Here is a 16,674-nt window from a genome sequence, read left to right on the forward strand (position 1 = left end):
GCTGAAGATACAATATTTTTGGTTATGTAAAATATATTTCACAGCGGTTTAGATGGTGCAATGATTCTCTACATTATACTTGCTTGTTTTGTCATAAACTGAAACTAGGCGAACTATTAGAATTTTAGCAACCAGGAAATGGTGGAGCGGTTTCTGCATTGTGCATCTTTGGAGAGCTGCTTGTTTTTTACAGTGTGACTCATGAGTTGAGTGTCCAAGGTACTGTATATTTCACATTATAAACTGGGTGGTTAGAGCCCTGAATTCTGATTGGCTGAAAGCCATGGTATATTTAAGCAATAATGCACGAGGGGGTGTGGTATATGGCCAATATGCCATGGCTAAGGGCTGTTCTTATGCACGATGCATTGCGGAGTGCCTGGACACAGCCCTTAGCCATGCTATATTGGCCATATACCACAAACCCCAGAGGTGCCTTATTGCTATTATAAAATGGTTACCAACATAATTGGAGCAGTAAAAATAAATGTTCTGTCATACCTGTGGTATACAGTCTGATATACCACAGCTGTCAGCCAATCAGCATTCAGGGCTCGAACCACCCAGTTTATAACAGACTGTATACCATGGATATGACAAAAAATTTAGTCGTACTGCTCTAATTATGTTGGAAACCAGTTTATAATAGCAATATGGTTCCTCGGGGGTTTGTGATACATGGCCAATATACCACGGCTAAGGGCTGTATTAAGGCACTCCGTGTTGCGTCGTGATAACAACAGCTGTTAGCCGTGGTATATTGGCCATATACCACACCTCCTCAGGCCTTATTGCTTAACTCTAGTCTACCTGCTGTGTCTCTCCCCACAAACAAAACATAATTTCCAAACGTTAATGAAAAGAACAGGCACAATTACTTAAGACGATGCTGCGTTCGTAACCAAGTGGGAGGTAGGAATTTACCAGTTGTGATGCCGTAAATACCAGTTGGATGCATTCACATGCATTGAATTCGTTGAGAAACGCTGATTGGCTAATGGCCAACAAGTTGCATAAACCATAAATGAAAAGTACAGCTATCATGCTTGTAAATAAGTTACCGTGTTCAAAAACCATATTAATAGATTGCTTTTTATAAATGTTTTGTTGCATTTAACTACCGAAAATGCTGTTAGCAAGGTGACGTCAGAGCTCATGATGATATGAGTTCCCACTTGTAATTACCAGTTGGAGGACGGTTCAAGTGGATTTTTGCCAGTCATGTGGTAAATTCCCACTTCCCACTTGTTTATGAACGCAGCATTAGAGGTTACTCTTCCATCTCTGCGATACTTATCCTACTCAGTATACCCTTCAGCATGCCCATACAGTATTGTCAACAAAGGCTGTTACATACAGTAGGTTTGTGACAACTGTTTTCTTAGATTTAATCTGGAAACATCAATACATACTGTCACTGTGGGTCAAGAATGGGACTGGGAGTCTCTGACCCATTGCTGAAACAGTTTTAATGGGTATGTGTTGTGCACTCCCCCATCAGACAGACCGTGTGGATACTAATCAATCAATTCTGGGAATGAAGTATCAACATTGAGCTCACAGTTAAAGGGAAACTGTCAGTGATTCATGTTTTATTGTAATGTGAATCAAAATGCTAAAGAATTTGCAATAAAATTGAAACTATAGCCTACAACCGTTTTCAGTTTGTAATTGAAACTAGCCTACCGACAATTAGGTGGATATCCTCATATTAAATATTGTCATATGTTTCCCTCAGTACCCTATCGGGTCTTCTTATAATTCATAACGCCCATGATTCCAGCAACATTTATTAAGTAGAATGATTGATTTCCGTGTCAAACGCAGTCTTCTTTAACAAAAATAGAGACAACACTGCTAGACGAGAAAATTGACATGTAGGTCGTGCGCCCTCCATTTTTGTGTTGAGGGAACTGTACACCCTCCTATCACATAGTAGGCAGCAGACAGTGGAGCTAAAAGACGCACAGCGCATCCGCTTGCCTCCCCATTGACGTCACTTTGGTATCACATGAACGAGAAGGGACCAATCCAAGTGGCTCTATCGAAGTGCTTGGGTTCTTTCACGAAGATAGAAGAAAAAGACAGTAAAAAGGAACCATGCCAATGACCGTTTAAAGACCAAAAACACGAAGAAACACGTCGCCTTTGGATTTGGGTGTTTTGTATCAAAGCTACTTGACTCGTATGAGTTCAATCTGTGGAAGATGTTATCTGGACTGGGGCTGGCAGAATGGACATGGCCCGAACATATTGAGTAGCTCGTTGGGGGTGCTAAACGCGGACAGGATAGACATTACGGTGGGAATGGTGTGGCTATAGGATTATTTGCCTATCCAGTAACTGCTCTTTTACTTTTCCGTTCTGAAATACCCCCATCAAAGACTCTTTCATGGCTTTTCTATCAGTGGTTCCGCCGTGTCTGTTTTTCGCCCACAACACTCTTTTAACAATTGAGGTCGTATCGCGGTAGCTTTGCTCCCAAGGTTTACAATTCAACCCAATTGGCTTTTCTTTTTAAATATATATTTAACAAACTAATATTAGATAGGCCTACTTTTGTTACCTATAGGATATTTTTGCGACTAGTTGAATATGGATTTTAACAGCAGCGGCGGGGGTAACGAGCTACATAATAAACAATTCTATCAATCTGAGGAGAGCAAGCCTTTGCTGGGGGAGATGTCTGCGCCGACGCCACCGGAGGGGAATAATATTAAGTTAGGCGCCGGGCCGTGCAAGAGAACCCTTCTCCATTGCAGCAGCGGGATGCGATATAAACTACTACAGGAGGGGGACATCCAGGTGTGTGTGGTGAAACACCCTCGGACCTTCCTCAGCAAAATTCTAACCTCAAAATTCTTACGGAGATGGGAACCGCACCACCTCACCTTGACAGACTGCAGCCTGGCGTCTGCGACGGTGAGTTGCTACTGTTGTTGTAACATTGTGTCCACGTACAATGTTTATTTCCCCCCCCCCCCCCCCCAATCCTGTCTTTTTTTAATATGGGCTTTGTTATCACTTGTAATAATCCGTTTAAACACGACGATTGACGCATTTTCTGTAATTAACAGCAGAAAATGTAGCCTATCGGTTTCCTTTGTTACCTTCCAAGTTCCATTTGCTCAGCTGATAATTGGATCTCAACATTGTTGCTTTATTTCCCCCTTCGGTGACACTATGGTCGCTACACCTACACACATCCTCTGACGACTGTGCAGTGGACTCCTATTTGCTACGCTTTTCTTTTAGTTGGCTACGATTTTCATATCATTATAACATTTGATCATCTCTAGGACTATTGGTTCATCAAACATGTATGGCTGTTCATATGGTTTATCTGTCCTAGGCGGCCTAGGCCTACTGTTGTCCTCGCGTTGGATACATAGGCACGGACTGACGTGTTATTTCTGTATTAAAGCATTGTTTTGTGGGCAACGAGTGATGGCATGCTCACAAATGTATTGGATGACATTTTCTGTAGTCTATGGAAGCTGAATTGGGCCTAATGTTAATCTCCCATCAGCTGCCTCCTATGGATTTGTATCACATTAAATACTGTTGGCCCAGGGCAGGGATCAATTCAATTTTTAATTAAGTGAATTCAAGATACAAACAATAGGCATTTATCATATATTTAATTTCAATGCACTTCCTGAATTCACTCCTACTGTGATGTAAAAATGACTGTACTCATTGGACTCTGATCTGCTGTGTAAACTTTGTATGAAGCCATAGCTCATAGATTAAAACTGTTTTCAACAGGAATGCCATACGAATATTAGTTTTTAAACAGAACAAATAGTATTAATATTACTCTTCCTATAGTTCCAAGTGCCTGGTCTCTTTAAAGAGGTTCACACCGTAAGAGACTTCCTGGTTAAATGCATCTAAAATGGTTGAAAACAATATGATAATGATCACTGTTAGGCTGTTATTATTATTATTATTATTATTATTGTTACTGTTCTTTACTGGTGGCAGTGGGACAGTTGTCAGTAGGCTTAGGGCATTGTTTTATCAACAGGTCTTCTATGAGGACATTGTTTTATCAACAGGTCTTCTATGAGGACATTGTTTTATCAACAGGTCTTCTATAAGAGGACATTGTTTTATCAACAGGTCTTCTATAAGAGGACATTGTTTTATCAACAGGTCTTCTATAAGAGGACATTGTTTTATCAACAGGTCTTCTATAAGAGGACATTGTTTTATCAACAGGTCTTCTATAAGAGGACATTGTTTTATCAACAGGTCTTCTATAAGAGGACATTGTTTTATCAACAGGTCTTCTATAAGAGGACATTGTTTTATCAACAGGTCTTCTATAAGAGGACATTGTTTTATCAACAGGTCTTCTATAAGAGGACATTGTTTTATCAACAGGTCTTCTATAAGAGGACATTGTTTTATCAACAGGTCTTCTATAAGAGGACATTGTTTTATCAACAGGTCTTCTATAAGAGGACATTGTTTTTTTTGTTTTACATTTTCATCCATTTTAACAATTTCACCCATGCTGCATGCAGTAAGCTAATAATGCCACAATTTATATTTTTCAGATTTTATTATGAATAGACTTCATATAGTAAATGATGGTGGGGATATTTAATTATGTATTTAATAAGTTACTTAAATAAGAATATGAACATACAATGTGTTTTGAATGTATTACACTTATGCACAAGGCATCATTTAATTGCAGTATACAATTGGCAGTTCACTCATGGGGCTGTTCACAAATGTTTTGTCTTGGTAGACTGCATTACAATTTACAAAGACATACTGTTAAATCTATTCTTATAGCTCATCTTAACTTGTGGATAATCACACTAATGCCGCAGTGCTTCAATGAAAAGCACAGTACAGTTCCAAGTGTCAAACACTCCCAGACAAGACGTCTTTGTCAGACATCATGACAAATTAGGCAGTATTTTGTGGCTTGACCTAGTTGTTGACGAGAATATATGGTAGACTACATAACTTTACAAAAAGGTTATGTCTTCCTTCACAGCTCATTCTATCAGATGTGAAGAGTAAGGTGCTGACTAACCACCTCACCCCATTATCAATAACAGTCCCTCTCAGCAACAGGGTCACCAATAGGTGTCCAACAGGTGCTCAGTGTCTGGCGGAGCATCACTAATGGAAGTGTAGTTGTCTGTGGCTAATGGTCCTTTTGGGCCACAGTCAGTCAGGATGTCTTACTTTTACATCTGTAATGTCTGTCTGTCTTTAGAAGTGAGCCGTTACATGTATTTTTTGATGTGTCAGTATAGTATTCATAACAAGGTACTGTTCTCAATAAATTGCACATTAAAGCCCCAAGGAAATGATTTCCCCCCCCCCCCCCCCCCCATACATTGTAATTCCACAGTTTGACTATATGTCAGACAAGTCAGGTCTATAACTAGTTCAATCGCAAATGATCGAGTGCAGAACTGTTGTTGTTCTGTACTAAAAACAACTTGAATTATGTTTCCTTTGTGTATTGGGTCACCAAACTGTGACTGAAACTTGAGCCATGCCACACAAGTTCAGGTGCATTTTCTCCTATCAGACTTACTCCTTTCCTGTCATAATTTACATTAGGACAAAACCCCAAGCCATGTGGATGCTTCAGTTTCAACAAATGAGGTAGGCTACTGTATAAATAGATCTGAGGGCCTGATATGAGAAATGTGAATCATTCCTCTTCTTAAGCATAGGCCAGTCACTATTGAGAACCTGCATCATATTTGCGTAACACCAACCCATTACAAGAACTTCCTGTCACGCCTCCTTCACAAAGGCCTTTACAGATTAGCTTGCAGTTCTGATATCGCAAGGGTCCTATTATGTCTTGAAGCGAACACGAACAGACAGAAACTAAGAACATGAGGTTGAGCAGGGTTAGGCCAGACTACTCCCCAAAGAGCTTAGATTAGACAGAGATAACTTACTATCAGCAAGCAACTCAAAACACAAGATGAGGCAACTTTCGATCTACACTTTACATACAAGGGTTGGCTGGCCTTCTCTTGTCAATCGTAGGCTCAGTCACTGGTATACTTTTATTTCCAAAGCCATTTTGGGTTTACTGCCATTTTATTTGGGCATTTTTGTTGTTCAGAAATGTGGTGGGTACTCTCTTCGTTCGCATGACTTTATCCTGCTAACTGTTTCAAATGTCCGAACTGAATTTGGTAAAAGAACGCCTTACAAAATCCTTTTAAACTGGAAGAACTTGTCCCAATGTTTAAATCATTGATTAAGGATTTTGAGGCTGATTCCCTGACCTGTCAATATTTTTATTTTATTTGTTGTTTTATCTTGTGAATTCTTTTTTTTACTAGATTACCTGTAGTTGTTCATGTTGTCTGTAATTGTGTATTCACTTGGTGCAGCCTATCTTGGTCAGGACGCTCTTGAAAAAGAGATTTCAAATCTCAATGAGCCCTTCCTGGTTAAATAAATAAAAATAAAATCTAAACACTGAAAGTCAGACTGAAAAACCAAACTATTTTTCACGTCGTACTCCATTAGAGCTATTATTGTAGCGTACAATGAAGTGAAGACATTTATAATACGCAGTTGTGACACACACAGAAGCCTCAGAGAACCTCTTGGCAGACAAATGTGTTCACATTCAAATACAGGATCATCCTCCTTTTGTTGGGATAATCACCCATTAAGAGAATATTTGAATTATTGTCTGGAATTAAGCTGCAGTACCCTGACATATGGTTTCTTATCATTAACCTAAATTTGACTTTTCCCTTTGCCAGAACATTCAGTAGAGGGAGAAATAAAGAGAACATGTGTGCAATAATGAAATAAATGTGATTTTATCATAAATTTAGACATATAGGCTTAGGCCTATTTGTCACCTACCCAGTAAAAATGTTTTAGGTCTTATTATAAAAGTGTACAGTAGCCCGCTGTATGCCATAACTATGATGAGCAGTGGTTTTAGCTCTTGTGTGCATTTGACCAATGGGTGTTGTTAATCAGAAATCCCTTTAAATCAAATACAGCAGGAAATGTTATAGATTTTCTAACTGAAGTGGTACTAAACTACCATAAGTTTGCCACCTTTGTTGAAACCCAATCTGTACAGTAACAGTGGATCAGGTGCTATCAAGTATAAACATTTGTGTAGCCCAGTACTCCGACACGGTATACAGTACATGGGATCCTTGGCAGTTCGGGAGGGAGTAACAGAGTGGTGAAAGGAAGGGCAGTGAGCTGATTATCCCCCTCCCTTACATGGTTCATCATATGAGAACCTTTGGAACCTCTGCTGTGATGAGGTCCTGGCTGGGCTCTATTTTGTCAGCGTCACAGTGTGATTGTCTCAGCTCTCACAGTGCATTTCCCAAAGTAATACCTTTTTTAGATGTATTTTGATTGTTTTGCAATGTTCATAGAGTGAAATCCCAGTACATTTTTATTTTTTATTATTAAAAAAAATATTTTGTCACACGAATGGGTGCAGTGAAATGTGTTGTTTTACAGGGTCAGCCATAGTAGTACGGTACCTCTAGAGCAAATTAGGATTAAGTGCCTTGCTCAAGGGCACAGACACATTTTTCACCTTGTCGGCTCAGGTATTCAAAGTCCTTCACACTTACACTAGAGCTTGTTTATCAGACAGCAGCCTGGTTGGTAATTTACGACCTACTGGTTTGTTCCTTATTATTCAGTTACTGTAATAATAACCTCTTTTGTTACGTAACTTGCTGCACATAAAGCCGGTTTACTGTATCATTCATTTTGACACACAGAACAGTGCCCATTTGCATGATATTTGGGAAGTCTTGTTGGCACAATTGTATTTTTTATTATTGAATCCAAGCCAAGAGACAAACATTTCTGTGAGTTACATAATAGTATGTTCCAGCATTGTATGATGAAATGCTTACACCCTATTTGCCCTGTATCCCAAAATCCATTTCACTTTTATTTTACCATCTTTCACACTGGACGCTTTCATGCCTGCCAGACCAAATGTGAATGCTTAAAGTACTCAGCTAGTATACAGTACAACAACCAGTATAAAGTTGATCAAGGTATTGGCAAAAAGAAAAACCACAGCTTGTCAAATGTGTGTTTTTGGTTGAAGAAAACGGGGTAATGGTTGCAGACACATGCACGTCCACTGCAGCCTGTCTCTTGTTCATCTCTTATTAGATCAAGCCATATTGTGCAGGTCAGTCACTATATGGGGTTGTCCACATACACCAGTCGAATCCCCCAATGCATCATGGCTTGAATCTATTAACCTCAGGTCCACTAGGTCATGCCTGATTAATAATCCTCCATACCTCACCTTCTGCAAACTGATGCTGTGTTACAAAGTAGCCTAATGTACCTTTCAAACCACTGTGTTCTCTGTTTCTCTAATCACTCATAGTTTCAGGCTGCCATTGAAGTCTCATTAATTGGATATCCTTCATACAAGCTGTCCAGAGGCAACTGCCATCTACTGGTCTCTGATGTTCATAACATGTGCAAATGAGAAAATGGTGGAGAGTACTTGGCTAGCAATACCCATAATGCCTATACAATGGAAGGAGAGATTTGATGCTGCATTTTGTGAATAGCTGTTTTCATATTTTATTTGCATCGGTATGTAGAAGCGCCTGGCAGTATTAATGTACATTCTATACATTCTCAAATTCATTTACAATGAATGCTTTGTCTGTGCTTTTTACCATCTTTTTTTGGTGTAATATTTTTTTTGCTGCCAAAATACATTAATCCTCAAATTTAGTTGATATAAACATCCTATAAAGACCCATGGGGTATAATTGAATAAGGTGAGCACAGTGTTGGTAAATTCAGTGTGTTCATTACTAGAGCTCTAGAATTGATCATGAACACTGACCACTGAAACCTGCTATGATTGTTAGAATATATCATTAAATGAGCAAGATCAACATTGGTTGTCTTCATCGTTCATATGATCAGTTTGCCAGTGCACCTGAATACAGAGATGCTTTCCACCTGGTTCTCCCTGGAAACAACAAAAACATGTCTCCATTTCACCTCCTAGTTTCCATGGCAACATAGCTATGTTGGTGAGAAGAGCTGTACTCCACTTCTCCTCAAGGAAGAAAAGCTGAATAAAAAGAGACAAAATGAGATGAAGAAAGACCATAAGCAAAAGAGAAGAAAACAACATGAGTGAGGGATGAAGATAGATTGACGCAAGTTACCACAGCAAGCTCTTGTGCAGGATATTTCATCTTTGACAATTTATGGTGGTTCCCAGTGAGCAAAATTGGTTGAAAGATGTCTTTTCAACATCTTGTGCTCATAGGGTTAATTGAATCCCCTATCTGTTTGCTCCTGTAAAATATAGGCTTTTTAATTTCTCAGAGATGCAAGGTTCCCCTTCTCTAGTGACTTTAGTTTTGTCTTGCTTTGCTATTTGTGTGCATGCATGCATATCGGGTGCATTTGTGCATGCACCTGCGTCTAGATACATGCACAATAAGTTAAATTAAAAATGGTATTGGACAGTGCCTTCAAAGTATTCATACCCCAACTTTTCCCACATTTTGTTGTTTCAACCTGAATTTAAATTGGTTAAATTTAGATATTTTTTGGGGGGCCACTGGCCTAAACACAATACCACACAATGTTGAATTATTGAAGTTTTTACAAATTAATACAAAATTAAAGTTAGACAAGACATTTCAAAGTATTCAACTCCTTTGTTATGGCAAGCTTAAATAAGTTCGGGAGTAAAAATGTGTCATGTAAATTTCATGGACACACTGTATGCAATAATAGTTAACATGATTTTTGAATGACTACTTCATCTCTGTACCCCACACAATTACCTGCAAGGTCCCTCAGTCGAGCAGTACATTTCAACCACAAAGACCAGGGATGTTTTACAATGCCTCACAAAGAAGGGCACATTTGGTTGATGGGTTATAAAAATAAAAAAAAAGACATTGAATTTCCCTTTTAGCAAGGTGAAGTTATCAATTACACTTTGGATGGTGTATTGATACACCCAGTCACTACAAAGATATAGGCATCCTTGCTATCGCCGTTCCCGGAGAGGAAGGAAACGGCTCAGGGATTTACGAGACAAACTGTTTAATGGCTGTGATAGAAAACTGTGGATGGATCAACAACATTGTAGTTACTCCACAATACTAACTTAATTGACAGGGTGAAAAGGAAGCTTGTACAGAATACAAATATTCCAAAACATGCATCCCGTTTGCAACAAGGCACTAAAGTAATAGTGCAAAAAATGTGGCAAAGTAATTTTACTTTTTGTCCTAAATACAAAGTGTTATGTTTGGGGCAAATACAACACATTACTGAGTACCACTCTCCAATTTGTCAAGGATAGTGGTGGCTGCATCATGTTATGGGTATGCTTGTAATCATTAAGGACAGTGGAATATTTCAGGATAAGAAAATAAGCTGAATGGAGCTAAACACAGGCAAAATCCTAGAGGAAAACCTGGTTCTGTCTGCCTTCCACCAGACACTGGCAGGTGAATTCACCTTTCAGACATTTACATTTTAGTAATTTAGCAGACGTTCTTATCCAGAGCGACTTACAGTAGTGAATGCATACATTTCATACATTTTATTTCCATACTGGTCCCCCGTGGGAATTGAACACACAACCCTGGCGTTGCAAACACCATGCTCTACCAACTGAGCCACACAGGACCACTATTCAGCAGGATAATAACCTAAAACATAATGCCAAACCTTCACTGGAGTTAAATCTGCGTTAAAATCTCTGGCAAGACGTGGAAATGGTTGTCTAGCAATGATCACCAAACAATTTGACAGAGCTTGAAGAATTTTGAAAAGAATAATGGGAAAATCTTGTACAATCCCAGTGTGCAAAGCTCTTAGAGACTTACCCAGAAAGACTCACAGCTGTAATCGCTGCCAAAGGGCTTTGAATACCTGTAAATGAGGTATTTCATTTTCAATAAATTTGCTAAAATGTCTGTCTAAACACAAGTTTTCACTTTCATTGTCGGGTATTTTGTGTGTGTGTGTGTGTGCATAGACGGGTGAGGGAGAACATCTATTTAATCCATTTTGAATTCGAGCTGTATCAAAATGTGGAATAAGCCGAGGAGTAGGAATACTCTCTGAAGGCACTGTAAAATAATTAATTTTGTTCTCAGACAGATTTTTTTTTATTTGATATAGGGATGGTGTGTAATGCAAATCACTCCTGATTTCACAATATGGCTACGACATGTCTAGCAACAGCATCCTCCCGGATACTCTAGACCCACTGCAATTCGCATACTGCCCCAACAGATCCACAGATGATGCAATCTCAATCGCACTCCACACTGCCCTTTCCCACCTGGACAAACGGAACACCTATGTGAGAATTCTGTTCATTGACTACAGCTCAGCATTCAACACCATAGTGCCCTCAAAGCTCATCACTAAGCTAAGGACCCTGGTACTAAATACTTCCCTCTGGAACAGGATCCTGGACTTCCTGATAGGCCGCCCCCCAGGTGGTAAAGGTAGGCAACAACACGTCTGCTGTGCTGATCTTCAACACTGGGGCCCCTCAGGGATGCTTGGTCCCCTCCTGTACTCCCTGTTCACCCATGACTGCGTGGCCAAACATGACTCCAACACCATCATTAAGTTTGCTGACAACACAACAGTGGTAGGCCTGATCACCGACAACGATGAGACCAGCCTATAGGGAGGAGGTCAGAGAACTGTCAGTGTGGTGCTAGGACAACAACCTCTCCCTCATTGTGAGCAAGACAAAGGACTTGATCGTGGACTACAGGAAACGGGGCTGTAGTGGAGCGGGTCGAGAGTTTAAAGTTCCTTGGTGTCCACATCCCCAACAATCTCTATCATGTTCCAAACACACCAAGACAGTCGAATAGAGGGCACAAAACCTTTTCCCCCTCAGGAGACGGAAAAGATTTGGCATGGGTCCCCAGATCCTCAATAGGTTCTACAGCTGCACCATCGAGAGCATCCTGACCGGTTGCATCACCGCCTGGTATGGCAACTGCAGGGCATTTGAACGTAAGGCGCTAAAGAGAGTAGTGCGTACGGCCCAGTACATCACTGGGGCCAAGCTTCCTGCAATCCAGGATCAATATAATAGGCGGTGTTAGAGGAAGGCCCATAAAATTGTCAGAGACTCCAGTCACCCTAGTCATGGACTGTTCTCTCTGCTACCACACGGAAAGCGGTACCGGAGTGCCAAGTCTAGGACCAAAAGGCTCCTTAAAAGCTTCTACCCCAAGCCATAAGACTGCTGAACAATTAATCAAATGGCCACCAGACTATTACATTGACCCCCCCTCCATTTGTTTTGTACACTGCTGGTACTCACTGTTTTATTATCTATGCATAGTCACTTCACCCCTACCTACATGTACAAATTACCTCTAACCTGTACCCCTGCACACTGACTCGGTACCCCTTGTATATAGCCTCGTGATTGTTACTTTTTTTTAATTTTTTTTTAACTTAGTAAATATTTTCTTAACTCTTCTTGAACTGCACTGTTGGTTAAGGGCTTGTAAGTAAGCATTTCACGTTAAGGTCTACACCTCTTGTATTTGGCGCATGTGACAAAATTTGATTTGATCTCTATCTCAGAGCGAGGGAGTCGTTGAACAGCCAGTTTGATCTCTCAGAGCGAGGGAGTCGTTGAACAGCCAGTTTGATCTCTCAGAGCGAGGGAGTCGTTGAACAGCCAGTTTGATCTCTCAGAGCGAGGGAGTCGTTGAACAGCCAGTTTGATCTCTCAGAGCGAGGGAGTCGTTGAACAGCCAGTTTGATCTCTCAGAGCGAGGGAGTCGTTGAACAGCCAGTTTGATCTCTCAGAGCGAGGGAGTCGTTGAACAGCCAGTTTGATCTCTCAGAGCGAGGGAGTCGTTGAACAGCCAGTTTGATCTCTCAGAGCGAGGGAGTCGTTGAACAGCCAGTTTGATCTCTCAGAGCGAGGGAGTCGTTGAACAGCCAGTTTGATCTCTCAGAGCGAGGGAGTCGTTGAACAGCCAGTTTGATCTCTCAGAGCGAGGGAGTCGTTGAACAGCCAGTTTGATCTCTCAGAGCGAGGGAGTCGTTGAACAGCCAGTTTGATCTCTCAGAGCGAGGGAGTCGTTGAACAGCCAGTTTGATCTCTCAGAGCGAGGGAGTCGTTGAACAGCCAGTTTGATCTCTCAGAGCGAGGGAGTCGTTGAACAGCCAGTTTGATCTCTCAGAGCGAGGGAGTCGTTGAACAGCCAGTTTGATCTCTCAGAGCGAGGGAGTCGTTGAACAGCCAGTTTGATCTCTCAGAGCGAGGGAGTCGTTGAACAGCCAGTTTGATCTCTCAGAGCGAGGGAGTCGTTGAACAGCCAGTTTGATCTCTCAGAGCGAGGGAGTCGTTGAACAGCCAGTTTGATCTCTCAGAGCGAGGGAGTCGTTGAACAGCCAGTTTGATCTCTCAGAGCGAGGGAGTCGTTGAACAGCCAGTTTGATCTCTCAGAGCGAGGGAGTCGTTGAACAGCCAGTTTGATCTCTCAGAGCGAGGGAGTCGTTGAACAGCCAGTTTGATCTCTCAGAGCGAGGGAGTCGTTGAACAGCCAGTTTGCTCTCTCAGAGCGAGGGAGTCGTTGAACAGCCAGTTTGCTCTATCAACCAGGGAGGGAGATTTAAATAAAGGAATTGCCTGTTTGTTCTTTTGCAGTGGGAGGGAGACGCATGGAGCAACTGCTTGTTTGTTCTATCACACAGGAGCGATCGAGAGAGATGCAAATAAAGGAACAACCTGTTGGCTTGACTGTGGGCGATGTAAAATAAGGAACTGTTTGAATTTACAAGGGAAAAACGTCACAGATAAAGAAATGGATCCGGTGTGTTAATGCAGAGGGAGGGTATCGGAAGTAAAAGGAAGAGCCTGTTGGTTTGACTGATGAGAGAGTGTCACTAATAACGGAACAGCTCTGGTCTCCTATATTGTAGAGGGATGAAGACACAGCACAGCCTGTTGACTTTTCGGGCCATGTGACCAGAAACACAGTCAGTCATGCAGCTGAAAAACGTCTATTACCAGTAGTTTATTGCTCTATCAATCTGTCTATACCATTTACTTTACTAGTATCAATTCTCAAATATCCAAGGATAGATGTTGAAGTAAATGTAATCCATTTGAATCAAAACATTTTTTGGCAACAGCCCATTTTTTTTATTTCAACCATACAACCTTCAATACATATGGGCCCATTGTAGCTCAGAAAGTGACTTTTTGGATCTGAATGGTAAAACATTCAAGAGATAAAGGTGCTCAAAGTTGACCTATTTTGCATACCCCATCAGACCATAAGACATTAATGTCTTAATTAGAGGTCGACCGATTATGATTTTTCACCGCCGATGCCGATTATTGGAGGGCCAAAAAAAATCCAGTACCGATTAATCGGCCGAATGGAAAAAATATATATATATATTTTTAATTTGTTTTCATTTATTTTTGAAATGTTGTCAATTTTATATGTATGTATGTATGTGTGTATGTATGTGTGTATATGAAAAAAATAACATTTAAAAAAAATATATATATATATATAATATTTTTTTTTAATAATGACAATTACAACAATACTGAATGAACACTTATTTTAACTTAATATAATACATCAATAAAATCCATTTAGCCTCAAATAAATAATGAAACATGTTCAATTTGGTTTAAATAATGCAAAAACAAAGTGTTGGAGAAGAAGGTAAAAGTGCAATATGTGCCATGTAAAAAAGCTAACGTTTAAGTTCCTTGCTCAGAACATGAGAACATATGAAAGCTGGTGGTTCCTTTTAACATGAGTCTTTAGTATTCCCAGGTAAGATGTTTTGGGTTGTAGTTATTATAGGACTATTTCTCTCTATACGATTTGTATTTCATATACCTTTGACTATTGGATGTTCTTATAGGCACTTTAGTATTGTCAGTGTAACAGTATAGCTTCCGTCGCTCTCCTCGCTCCTACCTGGGCTTGAACCAGGAACACATCGACAACAGCCACCCTCGAAGCAGCGTTACCCATGTAGAGCAAGGGGAAACAACTACTCCAAGTCTCAGAGCGAGTGACGTTTGAAACGCTATTAGCGCGCACCCGGCTAACTAGATAACCGATGTGAAATGGCTATACCAGCCTAATCTTGGGAGTTGACATGCTTGAAGTCATAAACAGCGCAATGCATTGCGAAGGGCTGCTGGCAAAACGCACAAAGTGCTATTTTGAATGAATGCTTACGACCCTGCTGCTGCCTACCATCGCTCAGTCAGACTGCTCTATCAAATCATAGACTTAATTATAACATAATAACACACAGAAATACGAGCCTTAGGCCATATAATATGGCCAAAGTCTCGGATAACTATCATCTCGAAAACATTGCACAACCTTCAATGTTATGTCATAATTACGTAAAATTCTGGCAAATTATTTCGCAACGAGCCAGGCGGCCCAAACTGTTGCATTTACCCTGACTGCGTGCAATGAACGCAAAATGACACAATTTCACCTGGTTAATATTGCCTGCTAACCTGGATTTCTTTTAGCTAAATATGCAGGTTTAAAAATATATACTTCTGTGTATTGATTTTAAGAAAGGCATTGATGTTTATGGTTAGGTACAGTCGTGCAACGATTGTGCTTTTTTCGCAAATGCGCTTATGTTAAATCATCCCCCGTTTTATTTAACCAGGTAGGCCAGTTGAGATCAAGTTATCATTTACAACTGCAACCTGGCCAAGATGAAGCAAAGCAGTGTGACACAAATAACACAGTTATACTTGGGATAAACAAACATACAGTCAATAACACAATAGAAAATATACAGTTGAAGTCGGAAGTTTACACGTCAGCCAAATACATTTAAACTCAGTTTTTCACAATTCCTGACATTTAATCTGAGTAAATATTCCCAGTCTTAGGTCCGTTAGGATGACCACTTTATTTTAAGAATGTGAAATGTCAGAATAATAGTAGAAAGAATGATTTATTTCAGCTTTTATTTCTTTCATCGCATTCCCAGTGGGTCAGAAGTTTACATACTCAATTAGTATTTGGTAGCATTGCCTTTAAATTGTTTAACTTGGGTCAAACGTTTCGGGTAGCCTTCCACAAGCTTCCCACAATAAGTTCGGTGATTTTTGGCCCATTCCTCCTGACAGAGCTGGTGTAACTGAGTCAGGTTTGTAGGTCTCCTTGCTCGCACACGCTTTTTCAGTTCTTCCCACAAATCTTCTATAGGATTTAGGTCAGGGCTTTGTGATGGCCACTCCAATACCTTGACTTTGTTGTCCTTAAGCCATTTTCCCACAACTTTGGAAGTATGCTTGGGGTCATTGTCCATTTGGAAGACCCATTTGCGACCAAGCTTTAACTTCCTGACTGATGTCTTGAGATGTTGCTTCAATATATCCACATAATTTTCCTCCCTCATGATGCCATCTATTTTGTGAAGTGCACCAGTCCCTGCTGCAGCAAAGCACCCCTACAACATGATGCTGCCATCCCATGTGCTTCACTGTTGGGATGGTGTTCCTTGGCTTGCAAGCCTCCCCTTTTTCCTCCAAACATAACAATGGTCATTATGACCAAACAGTTCTATTTTTGTTTCATCTGACCAGAGGACATGTCTCCAAAAAGTACGATC

General features: G+C 40.4%; 1 protein-coding gene across 2 annotated transcripts in view; it reads left to right on the plus strand.

The window, feature by feature from the left end:
- The first annotated feature begins 1,989 nt into the window (after positions 1–1,989).
- The window catches only part of cmip (c-Maf inducing protein), a 39,198-nt gene continuing 24,513 nt past the window's right edge, over positions 1,990–16,674 (plus strand). Inside the window, exon 1 of one of the 2 annotated variants that reach the window (XR_014380891.1) lies at positions 1,990–2,922. Coding sequence is in view for 1 of the 2 variants with exons in the window: in XM_014148958.3 (XP_014004433.1) it covers positions 2,596–2,922 (327 nt within the window). In the remaining variant the exon portion in view is untranslated. The remainder of the gene's footprint in view (positions 2,923–16,674) is intronic. The other variant, XM_014148958.3, reaches the window with a different exon arrangement.

Source organism: Salmo salar, chromosome 16, assembly GCF_965601325.2.
Source record: "Salmo salar chromosome 16, fSalSal1, whole genome shotgun sequence".
Taxonomy (NCBI): Eukaryota; Metazoa; Chordata; class Actinopteri; order Salmoniformes; family Salmonidae; genus Salmo; species Salmo salar.